The following is a 12,831-nucleotide window of genomic DNA, read 5'->3' as shown; positions in this document are numbered from 1 at the left end:
GGAGCCCTTGCCTCCTTATCTAGCTAAGAAGCTTGGTTTCTGAAGGAACTTGTTTCCCTAATTTCTTCAGGCAGCCTACTTCTATAGTCGAACACCATTGCCACCCAAAGCCAAACCTCTTTGGCTTCTGTCATAGGCCTTTATTTCCTTTAAGATATGATTTGGCCTTTAGGAAGACCATGCGTTCCAGAATGCAGCAAGAGTCCCACCGTCAGATCCTGGCCCTTCTCACCTCACAACATACTGTAGGACCCACTACATTTTCTGTTCACGGTGGCTCCTCAATGTCTATAAATTAAAAATACTAAATTATGATGACTTTTAAGAGTTAATGAAATGCTTAAAAACTGTTAATCTCCTCTCAGGGAATAGCTTTGGATGTTCTGCTAGGTGCTAGGAGAAATATCCTGGCTACTCAGTATAAATGGTTCTCATTAAAGCTTCATCCTTCTGTAAAGAAGCGTTTCTGTAAAATTCTTTCAGCTGCTTTTAATGAGTTTAAGCTTTGATTAAAAATGAAATAACAAAAAGTAAAAAATACCCTAGGCAATTTGACATTGGTAATAGAGAGCTGAAAGAATTGTATATAGTAGAGTGGAGATTTATTTAGATAATTACTTAGGCAAAATCATCAAAATATGTAAATGTTAAAAAATATAGGGGCTGGCCTGGTGACATGGTGGTTGAGTTCATGCACTTAGTTTTGGTGGCCTGGGGTTCACACATTTAGATCTCAGGCACAGACCTGTGCACTGCTCGCCAACCCATGCTGTGGCAGCATCCCACATACAAAAGAATCAAGGAAGATTGGCACAAATGTTAGCTCAGTGACAATCTTCCTCAAGCAAAAGGAGGAAGATTGGCAACAGATGTTAGCTCAGGGCCAGTCTTCCTCACAAGACAGAAAGAGAAAGAAAATCTAATAACGGGTATCTGAACAAAATATGTAAGACCAAACACCTGGAACAGTTAGAGCATAATTCCTTCCCCAAACCAAGTTTCCCATTTAGCTAATTTGAGTTTTATTCTGGTACCTATCACTTCTTAGTACTTTAGTATGTCTTCATAGCAACTTTTCTCTTCATCTCCATTTTCCATTGGAAAAAATTTTCTGCCCCTGTCAAACAGCTCCTGATGCTTGCTAAAATTGAGAATGAGGGGTGGTGGAAAGAGGATCCAAGGAGCTAGCTCGTGAGTGGTGTGCAAGTACTGTGTACATTTTGACTATTCAAGGGCCTTTTACTTGGTAGTTTCTGGCTACCTTCTAGATAGGTTAAGTATTACTGCGATCTTTATGAATTATGGATTCATAAATCCAAGGTGTAAAGAAATTCCAAGATCAACTGATAGCTTTCTCAAAATTGAACGAGAAAGCTCTTTTTGCAGGGCCAATGGCATTAATGCAGAAAGTTGAAAAAAAAACAATAGAGGTGGCCGGCCCGGTGGCGCAGTGGTTAAGTGCACACATTCTGACTCAGCAGACCGGGATTCGCTGGTTCGGATCCCAGGTGCGGACATGGCACCGCTTGTCAAGCCATGCTGTGGCAGGCGTCCCACATATAAAGTAGAGGAAGATGGGCACAGATGTTAGCTCAGGGCCAGTCTTCCTCAGCAAAAAGAGGGGGATTGGCAGCATATGTTAGCTCAGGGCTGATCTTCCTCAAAAAAAAAGAAACCCAACAAAACAAACAAACAAACAAACAAACAAAACAAGAGAGTTTCAGAAATCCCAGACAGTTGAGTCATGGGTTATTTAATTCCAGATATCTAAGTTTTGTGACTTTGGATTAGAAAGAGAATTTTGTTTTATATATGTCTTTTTTCTCTCTCTCTTTTAAAATCGATTGTCTTTTAAATATTTATTTTTAAACAATATATCCAGTTTTAATCTTGAATTCATATTGGAGAGGAACATTTTTATAGTATTGTGTTAAATTTAAATATAAGCATTTAAAATATTTATTTGGCTTTTATAAACTGAAATAAGTATTTTGAATCTACTGTTGACTGTGACATAAGTCATTTGGTACTCTGTAAAATTCCTGCCTTATCTTTAAATCTGAGTTATTCCAAGTGACCATTTATAATTCAATGTATTTTTTAAACCCAAACATTAAAAAATGTGTGGCTTGTGCTAGGCCTTCAGAAGCATTTCTAATTGCCCACAAAGGTTTGTGATCTCATGTCTGTTTCACGTATGCTGCCCTACTGTGGTACCGTTAGATCCCAGAATTCTCCACCACACACACTCAGTGGTGATACTGCCCAGCTGCGATGTCCGCCTTCATGAAGGCTTCTCTCCTTGAATTGTTCGAAGGAGCTGCCTTCATAATACAGCAAGTCCTTGAATAATTGTTAAATTTAGGTCACCCAAAATCCCTGAAGTGGCGGTGAGGCTGTTTTTTAATATAGTGGCACAGAAAAATTCTTAGTTATTAATAACTTTAGCCAAAAAAGAATTTCATAGAGTATTGGTATGAAGAATGCCTGTTGAATACCACCTGTGTTTTGGTTTTATCTACAAGGAGAAGAATGGTGCTGCTTACTGAGATGAAGTAGGGCATATTTTTTCTGCTTTGTGTGTAATTGATTCGTTAGGTTAGCGGTATGGGAGATGATGTAGGAACTGGAAAAGTACCTGTATGCATAGTCTCTACAAGGGGATCTTTACTCAGGCTTTTTTCTTTCTTTTTTTTTTGAGGAATATTAGCCCTGTGCTAACTACTGCCAATCCTCCGCTTTTTGCTGAGGAAGACTGGCCCTGAGCTAACATCCATGCTCATCTTCCTCTGCTTTATATGTGGGACGCCTACTGCAGCATGGCATGCCAAGTGGTGCCATGTCTGCACCCGGGATCTGAACCAGCGAACCCCGGGCCACCGAGAAGCGGAACGTGTGAACTTAACTGCTGCGCCACCAGGCCGGCCCCTTATTTTCTTGAGACTAGTGTCAGGTTCTCTTTCCCAGCTTAGCTCATTCTTTCTTGTACTTTATAGTCTGCTGAACTTTAGCTTTAACCTGTTTTTATTTTCTCTGTGTTCTCCTGAACTTCAAATTTTAGACGTTTCGTTGTCTCTTGGCCCATCCCACGATGGGGTTTGACACCAGCTTCCCTTAGCCCCATGCCCCAAACCTGACTGCTGGCCGCACCTGCTCCAATGCCCGGCCTTAGTGCGCGTGTTCAGCCCTAGGCACACCATGCTTCAAACAAAGGGGGAAGTGAGATGATGGGAGGATGATGTCTTTAGCTTGACCTGATGAGATTGAAATGCATACAGGGATTTAGCGACTAGCTCAGGAAGAAAGCCTGTGCCTGTGGTAAAGATTTGCTGGTCATCACCATATAGGGAAATAAAAATGTCAATGGTGTGGGTTAGATTACTAGGTGAAGTATGTCAAGTGAAGAGAAAAGACAGCTCAGCAAAAAAACTTTAGCATTTCAGGAAAGGACTCCCTCTTCCCAAAGAAGAGGATTCCCGTGAAGGAGACAAAGAAGGAGAATAGAAGAGAGTGGACAGCATTTCAAGAAAGAGAGTGGGGCTAACAATATCTGTCTTCACAGGAAAATAAATTAAAGACTAAAATTTTTAACGTTACTGACTTTGAACAATTTTGGAGGCATGCTAAAGACAGAAATTAGACTGATGTACAGTGAGGAATGTGTGGATGTTGAGAAAGGGAATTTGTGAAGAGGAGTCATTTACCCATTGGCTCAAAGAGCTGTCAATCTAAGAGAACGTGGGACAAATTTCTTAAGCTCTCTAGTCTGCTCCTCACCTGTAAGATAAGGGAATTAAAATCACTAATCTCAAGCCACCATTCTGCCGTAATATTTTATCACTCTAGAAGTCTAAATCAATTCTTAAGAAAGAACAAAATTAGAACAGGCTAAGTTGTATTTGATTGTCATTACAACATAAGGACATCTCTACAATTGTTTTTGCAAATTTGTTCTGTATTTAACAACCTACAAGTGGTGTGGTACTTGTTTTGTTTTTGTTGCATCATTTGCGTTGTTTCAGCAGTTCATGCTGTCATAGTTGAATTAAATTCCTAATTTGTTTTCTTTAGTAGACAGTATGTGCCACATTATTTTGAAACACTAATCAAAAGAAAAAATAGAATGGAAAATGTGCTAGTTTTGCAAATAGAACTTTGTTTTTGTTTTTAACATTAGGTTATTGAAGATTGCTTCTAAAACTTTTTTATAAATCTCTTTTCACTCCCAGGTATTGCAATTTCAGATGAACTCGATAAGGTAAGTTGAACTATACATCTAATCAAAAAGATACAGAAGTTACATTTTAATCTACTCTCTAAATGAAAAAGTTTCTGAAATGTAAAATGTTCAAATGTAATTTATGTGATGATACCATTTTAAAACTTCCAAAGTTATATGCTTAGATTCTTTTGTGAAAGTTATTGCATGAAATATATAATATCACCTACTCTTTTGAGTTAAGGCTTTTAGAATTTGGTTAGGGAAAACTGAGTCACTGAATCATTGTATTAAAAAATGAAAACTAATGTTATATTATGTAAACTATTTGGTTTCTGCTTGTATCTGTATGATGGTGATGATGATGATATGGAAGACACTTGTACTTTACTATAGCTACCCTTTGGAAACCAAACTCAGTAAGTTTTTTGTTGTTTTTTTCTTCTAAATTCCATGATGCCAAGAGAACACGAAGGTGCCTTGCACTGGGGTGATAGTTGTGAAGGTGATGAGAAATGAGATGAATAGGACTATATTTTAATGGTTGTGTCAACAGAACTTGCTAATGGACTGGATGTGGGGGGTTGTAGAAGAAATCAGTCAATGATGATTCCTAGGTTTGGAGGATGAGCAACTACATGAACTTGGTGCCATTTACCTAAATTGGAAAAACTAGGGAAGGAGCAAATTTGGCAGGTTGGGATAGCATCAAGAGATTTTCGTTTTAGTTATTTATTTTGAGTTGTGTATTAAACACGTTTATATGAGTTGCTGCTCATGAGAGAGATTTCATTTAGAGTTACACATTTAGGAATCCTTGGGATAGAAGTTCTCACTTTTGATATTAAGATGCCTTTACACTCTTAAAAATTATAGAGGACCCCAAAATCTTTGATTTATATAGATTATATCTATCAATATTTACTACGTTAGAAATTAAAACTGAAATTTTTTTACATGTTCATTCATTTAAAAAATAGTGATAAAACCATTACATTAATAAAAGTAACATTTTATGAAAGATGCTTTATTTTCCAAAATAAGGTGTTAGTGAGAAAGTTACATTATTTGCATTAAAAAAATCTTTAATGTCTGGCTTAATTTAAAACTGCTGGATTTCCATATCTGCTTCTGCATTGGATCTGTTGTGATATGTTGTTTTGGCTGAAAAAAAACCTCTTGCAGCAGATATGTAATTGGAAAAGTGAGAAGCTCCTGAAACAGCCATCAGTATTTGGTGAACATTGGTCTAGATATCTCTCTAAACAGAAAAAATATCGAAATTTGGCTTGGTGTCTAGTTATATAGGTAGAAAGAAAATATTGCACAAGAAATGAGATCATCTAAATCATGACATTTTAAAATAAACTATAATATAATAATTATATTATTTTTATAAAAATAAATTTAATATTCTTGTATTCCAAATAGGAATATACCTTTTGAACTTTGTACTGTAAAAATACATTTCTGATTCACTAAATAAATAAATAAAATTGATGAATATACTCTTAAATATGAATTCCCTGTGATAAACCATTGTAATATTTTAAAATTATTTTAATTTGTATCTGTAGTATGTCCATGTGAAGCTAGATGGTGACTGTATACAATAGCAAGTAGAATAAGTGGCAGGTGTGGTCTCCTGGCTTCGTCCTGCCTTTCTAGTCTCCCTCCTTCTGTCCCTCCTTGTCTTCAGCCCAGCTGGTCTCCTTCTTATATCATGACCTTCCTTACAATTTGCAGAAATTAAAAATCCCCACTGTTGCAGTTACATTCTATATTCCTTTTAACTGCAAAGACATAACCATCACTATTTCTAGGTTCATTTGCGCCTTCCAATATATTCTGCAAAGCCCTGGTTGCCTGAGCCGTAAATTGGCTTGTGTGACTCTACTTGACTTTTGTCCTTCTCTTTTTTCTGGGCTCCGATTTGCAGCCAGGTTGGTGTCTACACCTTTTTTGGTGAGCTAACGAATGTACTAATTGTTCTTTGAACTGAAAATGGATTTCACCCTCGCTGGATAGAATTGTGGATGCCCTGACACTTGGTTAAATGTCATCCTCAGGACACAGCTTCCCCTTCTCACCCTCTCTTCTAAGCACTAGCTCAGGGGAGTTTCCCTTTAACTAAGTTGCATGACACTGCTGATTTTCATTACTTACCTAATGTTCCTGTTTTTGAAGACTTCATGGAAACTGCTAAAATTTATTGCACATTTATTATTTTTCCTTTTTATTGAGGAAGATGCCAACAATTTTCATAAATAAGCTTTTCTTGAAAGAAATATTTATTTCAGTGCAAAAAACTCATTCCCACTCTCACACCTGATTTCCAAGAGTACCACTATTACCAAGGAAACTCAGGCTTCCAGAGACCTAGCCACCATCCTTTGCCTGCCTGGAAAGCTTCCTTGGATGAGAGGGCGGGCCTGCCCCATGCTGCCCTCTGCTGGCCGTGAAGCTCACGGTCCTGCATTTTCCTCAGTAAGAAAATGTGAATCTCAGGCAGGTACTTAAAACAACAGTGAAACAGAATGATTGACAATTTGTGTTGACCTGACACCTTTAATCTAATAATAAAAATCAATACAGCTTCTTCCTTTTAATCTTCCATTAACAATTTTGAGGCTTCATTAAAGATCTGTTTTTCTTAACCTTAATAAAATACTGATCTTCCACTATCATATTCTAATCATTAAAGATCTGTTTTTCTTAAACTTAATAAAATACTGATCTTCCACTATCATATTCTAATTCAATTATAATTTCATTGAGGTTCTTTTTTCTGTGACTTTTAAAGTTATTTTATGAATTCTGATAAAGATAATAAAAGTTAGTAATTCTATTTAAAATGGAAAAATAAAATAAACCAGAGGCTGATGTTATTTTTAAGGTTTTTTTTTTAAAAAATATTGTGGCTATTCTATCATTTTCTTATTCATTAGTCTTTTCCTTTCCCTTTGCTTAGTCAGTGCATTGATTTTCTGTTGCTGCTGTAACAAATTCAAACAACACAAATTTATTATCTTATGGTTGTGTAGTGAAGAAGTTCAACATGAGTCTCCTTGGGCTAAAATCAAGCTGTCAAGGGCTGCACTCCTTCCTGAAGGTCCAGAGGATGTCTGTTTCCTTGCCCTTCCAGCTTCTAGAGGCTGCTCCCTTCCCTGGTGCGTGGCCCCTTTCCTCCACCTTCAAAAGTGGCAGCTTCTCATCTCTCTAACTGCAGAAAGGCTCGCCACTTTTGTGGAATCATGTGATTAGGGTGCGACCACCTGGCTAAGCTGCACAATCTCATTTTAACATCTTTAACCTTAATCAAGTCCCTTTTGCCATGGAATGGAACATGTTCACAGGTTTGGGGACTGGGACATGGACATCTTTGGGAATCCATTATTTTGCCTATATAAACACTATGCAAGTTCAGATAATATTACCTTTCATATCTGTGTCTAATTCTTCAGGCTCCTGCCATTCCAATTCATCCTTCAAAATGCCATGTAGTAGACATGGCTGGTGCCTGCTCAGTTACCCTTCACCAGGGCAGTGTGACCCAGTCTTCAACTGCTGTGAGTGTTGGATGGTTATAGACTCACCCTTCTTCTGAGGATTGCTTCAATCCAATGGGAGCCATCCTGCCAAGAGATGCCTGGGTTGGCCCTCAGCCAGCGATTGGCTGGCGTAAGGCTCTGAGTTGTCATTCACATTCTAGAGCTCCCTCTGGGATCAGACTGGGAGTAGACTCCAGCTGAACCCGTATCTTTGCCCATCTTCTTCCCTCGTCTTCTCCTGCTTCCCTCACTCTCTGAAAAGGTTCAATTAAGAGAGCACCTTCCATATATGACTTTTTCAGCCTCTGGTTCTAGGGAACCCTACCTAGGGAATCCTGCTAAAAATTTTCCACGACTCCCTACTACTTACCAAATTAAGTCCAGATTTCTAAGACTAGAGTTAACAATCTCCACTTGTCTCTCAAATCTATATCTTATGCTTTATTTCCATCGTTCTCTCTATTCAGAGTCTGCTATGTGCAACAAGGAACAATGTAAGGCAGACGTACTACAGTATTTCCTGGTCATATTTTTTATGTATTTCCACGGTTTTGCTCATTGTCATTCCCTCCTCTCTCTCTGACTGTTTTCCGTCCTTTGAGCTCCAGCCTTCCCTGATCACTCTTGCAGAAGGTGGTCTCACCTTCTGTGGGCTCTTAGAGAACACAGGAACCACATCTCCAATGACACTTCTTGTCTCATAGGAACCTTTGTTCTTCTTCCTTTGCTTGAAGAAGTAGCCTGGTATTCTGGAAAAACTGAGAGATAGGCCTTGGATTGAATCTTGGTTCCTGCCATTTACTAATTATGTGAACTTCAGGAGGTGATTTATAGATGCTGAGCTTTAGTTTCCTTCTTTGTGAAATGTAATCGTTTTAGTAACTATTAAAAATAACATCGACTACTTTCCCACTCAAAAATAATTTTAGGTAGATTGCTAAAATATCTAAAATATAAAACTTTTTAAAGAAATATTTGGGAAAACCATTTCAAAGTGAAGAGAGCATAGGAACAATATGAGCTCCCTGCACAAAACGAAGTCTTGAGGTCTGATATCATTTCTCCAGTTGAGCCACAATTGAGCTTTTTTGTCACTTGATGTCATCACCACCCATAGGATCATAGCAAACCAGTTGTTCACAGGAAAACCACCTATTTCTTCTACTGAATCCTAAGAAAAATGTCTTCCATTTATCCTCACGAAGTAGATGCTGTACAGTGTATCAATAATATCCTAAAATATATTCGTATACTTCTCTGCATCAAAAGACACAATCAACAGAGGAAAAAGGCAACTTTTGGAATATGAGAAATATTTGCAAATCATATATCTGATAAGAGGTTAATATCCAGAATATATAAAGAACTCCTACAGCTCATCAACAGCAAAATAAATAACCTGGTTAAAAATGGACAAAGGACTTGAATAGACATTTCTCCACAGGTGATGTTCAAATAGCCAGCAAGCATACAAAAAGATGCTCAATGTCACAAATCATTAGAGAAATGTAAAGCAAAACCGCGATGAGATACCACCTGATACCCGTTAGGATGACTACTTCAAAAAACAGGAAATAATTGGTGAGGTTGTGGAAAAATTGGAACTCTTGCTCACTATTGGTGGGAATGTAAAATGATGCAGTCATTATGGACAACAGTATGACAGTTCTTAAAAACATTAAAAATAAAATTACCAGATGATCCAGCAATCCTACTTCTGGGTATATATATCAAAAAGAATTGAAAGCAAGATCTCAATGAGATATTTGCACACCTGTGTTCATTGTAGCATTATTCACAATAGTCAAAAGGTGGAAGCAATCCAAGTGTCCTTTGATGAATGAATAGATAAACTATACACACACACACACACACACATACATACAATAGAATATTATTGAGCCTTAAAAAAGAAGGAAATCTTGTCACATACTTCAACATGGATGAACATTGAGGACATTATGCTAAATGAAAAAAGCCATTCCCAAAAAGACATATACTGTCTGATTCCACTTATATGAGGTATCTAAAGTAGTCAAATTCATAGAAACAGAAAGTAGAATGATGGTTGCCAGAGGTTGAAGGGAGGGAGAAATGGGAGTTGTTTAATGGGTATAGGGTTTCAGTTTTGCAAAATGAAAGAGATCTGCTCAGCATTAATTTGTACAGAGATTGGTTGCACAGATGTACTTAACATTGCTGAACTATATGCTTAAAAATGATTAAGATGGTAAATTTTACATTACATTTTTTTACCACAATTTTGAAAAATATACTTTTACAGTAAATAAAGTCATTAGTTTCATAGGAGTTCTTCAAATAATGTCTACTGACCTAGGCAGATATCATAATGCAAAAGCAAAGTTCACTTAGAACAACTCCACGGAAGTCTCAATAGTGAGGTACAGGGCAGGCTCCCTGATGTTCTGGCTTACGTAAAAGATACATTTCAGAGTATTTAGAGTTGAGGAAAGTTTGCATATCTTTTGGAGAACTCAGCAGACTGTTCTCTTTAACTAGCTCTCAGTACCTTTAAATGATAGTGAGTTTGAGTTTCTAGTTCATAAATCTTTAAATAGATATAATAATAAACTGTTTCATTCTAGACCTTGGAGTAAGCATTTCTCACAGATTATGCCATTTTATCCTAATGAAAAAATAGCTGACATTTATCGAGAACTTACTACCTGCCAGTGATGTTCTAAATTATTTACCTGCATTATCTCATTTCATATTTACTAATACCCTTCAAAGTAGAGACTATTATTCCCATTTGACAGGTGACAAAATTGGGATGCAGAGAGGTGAATAAACTTACCAGAGGTTATGTAAGTAGAAAGTACAAGTGGAGCACAAACCCAAGAAAATTAATTCCAGAGTCCATTCTCTTGACAAATATATCACGTTTATGATAGAGGTACTGTTATTCACCAGTCTAATAGGTGAAAAAAGAGAATTTTGTAAGTTCTACTTGGTCCTGTAGAAAATGGAAGAACTGGAACTCAAACCCAGACAGTCTGTACTCCAGAGTGTATACTCTCGATCTCTCCAGAAGATTATGCCAGTATAGTTCCTATTATAGTACCTGGTGCTGAATAATCACTCAATTAATAATTGCTATTTTTATTAGAAACTCTTGGCTCACAGTGCCTACTAAGCCTTGGGTAAATGTTGAGTTAATAACCAGCTGGAACTAAAAAGCTTTTATTTCTCTAATCTACTTGTTCTACCTTTTGTAATCTTTTACCATTTTTCCCTCTATTAAGACATTTTCTTTGGGTTGTTTTGTTATATTAGGGGCTGTAATTTGTTCTAATATGACAGTGATTTGGAAAGAGAGTTAGACGGTGTAGTGTTCACGCTCACAAATAATGTTTCAGCGTGGAAGTTGAATACATGAGACCATGTAAATGACTAACCAGGCAGGAGGTGGTAGGTTGTGTTCATCAGGCACATAGTGTGGCGGGCGCTGTGCCCAGCGCTTTCAGTGCACTTTCTCTCTGACATTCACTGCAGCCCTGGGAGAAAGCTCTCGTTATCTCCATTTTACCCGCAGGACATTGAAGCCCGCAGAGTTTGGTACTTTACACAAACTTACAGATAGAGATGATATACTGCTGAACTAGAGTTGAGTACAAATTTAATTCCAAAACCCATTTTGTTAACCACTCTGATATCTCGCCTCACTGAAAAGCTAAGAAGCTCAAAGAGAGCCTATTTGCTATTACTTCAGCCTGTCTGGTGCAGTCATAATGTGCCATGGCCTTTCCCGCCACTTGATGGTTGCCTCCCTGAGTATACCACTAGAAGGGCTGAAATCTTAACTCCTTTAAAGTCAGATTGTTTTTCACCAGATAGCTTTGTTTTGCTATTCACTTTCCATGTCTATTAATTTCTCCACAGACAAACAAATTTGAATTCTATTCCTTTTTTGGTCACTATTTGGAGAATGGTTTGGGGATTTCTTACATCTAGTAGGACATACTTAAATTGTTATGTTCCTCTTGTCTTGCTTCTGTGTTCCAGAATCTCTTGCCTGCCCACATGTGACTGACATGTGCCTCAGATGATATTTTTGGCAGTAGAGAAAAATCCATCAAACTGCTTTCTATGCTGTGTTGGTCAAATGTTTGATTTATAGCAGCTAACAGTCCTAATATTAAGGGAGACAGCCAGTAGGATTGTTGTCTGTGCTTTGTCCTAAAAGCCTGACTCTCAAAAATGAAATGTGGAAAATGACAATCAAGGAAAAAGATTTGCAGTTTCCATCACAGACAAAGCTTTAATAACCCTAATTATAGGGCACTTCTAACAAATAGGGAATGAGAGACCTAAATTCCACTACAAATGAACCATCTGAACAGATTGTTCACAGAAAAAAAGGTGAAAATGCTTCTTAGTTATATGAAAAGATGCTCAGCCTCGTTCAAAATAATAGAAATGCAAATTAAACACCACTGCTAGCCTAGCAGATTTACAATAATCCCCAAGTTTGTTAAAATACTCTTTTGGCAAGGCTCTGGAAAAACAGGCACTTTCACACATTGCTGGTGGAGATGCAGAAGCGTACAAATACTATGGAGGGAAAGTTTTCAATATCTAAAAAATTATACGTGAATTATTCCTTGATCAAATGATCCTGCTTCTGTGAGTGTATTCCAAGGACACACTGGCAAAATATGAAAAGATCCAAGTGTGTGACTATCTGAGTGAGTGTAATGAAGCTATGGATACGTATTCGCTTATATGGAAGCCAAAAGAACCTGCATCTGTAAAACACACATAAACAATTGTTTTTTAAAAGTTACCCATGGGAGATGGGAAGGCATGGAGAGTAGAAGTGAGGAAAGGTATAGAGAATAGAGGATAGGGATGGGAACTTGACTTATTAGAACCTTGAATATATGACTTTGGAACCATTTAAATACTTCATATAGCAAAGTTAAATCTTCGTAATTTCTAATAATCAAAAGCAAAATGAAACAAATGAGTAAAACTGTATTTCAACACACTGAGATGAACTAATTCAAGCCATTATAAACAGAGTGGTTTGATGGTTCT

At 37.3% G+C, this 12,831-nt stretch overlaps 1 protein-coding gene across 10 annotated transcripts in view; it reads left to right on the top strand.

Moving 5' to 3' along the window:
• C12H8orf34 (chromosome 12 C8orf34 homolog) overlaps positions 1–12,831 on the top strand; it is a 371,097-nt gene that overhangs the window by 108,128 nt on the left and 250,138 nt on the right. For all 10 annotated transcript variants that reach the window (XM_070481128.1, XM_070481133.1, XM_070481132.1 and 7 more), the window contains one exon: positions 4,230–4,258. In XM_070481128.1, the coding sequence (XP_070337229.1) occupies positions 4,230–4,258 (29 nt within the window). The remainder of the gene's footprint in view (positions 1–4,229; positions 4,259–12,831) is intronic.

The sequence above is a fragment of the Equus asinus genome, chromosome 12 (assembly GCF_041296235.1).
Source record: "Equus asinus isolate D_3611 breed Donkey chromosome 12, EquAss-T2T_v2, whole genome shotgun sequence".
Classification (NCBI taxonomy): Eukaryota; Metazoa; Chordata; class Mammalia; order Perissodactyla; family Equidae; genus Equus; species Equus asinus.
This window is presented reverse-complemented; position numbering and strand designations above follow the sequence as displayed.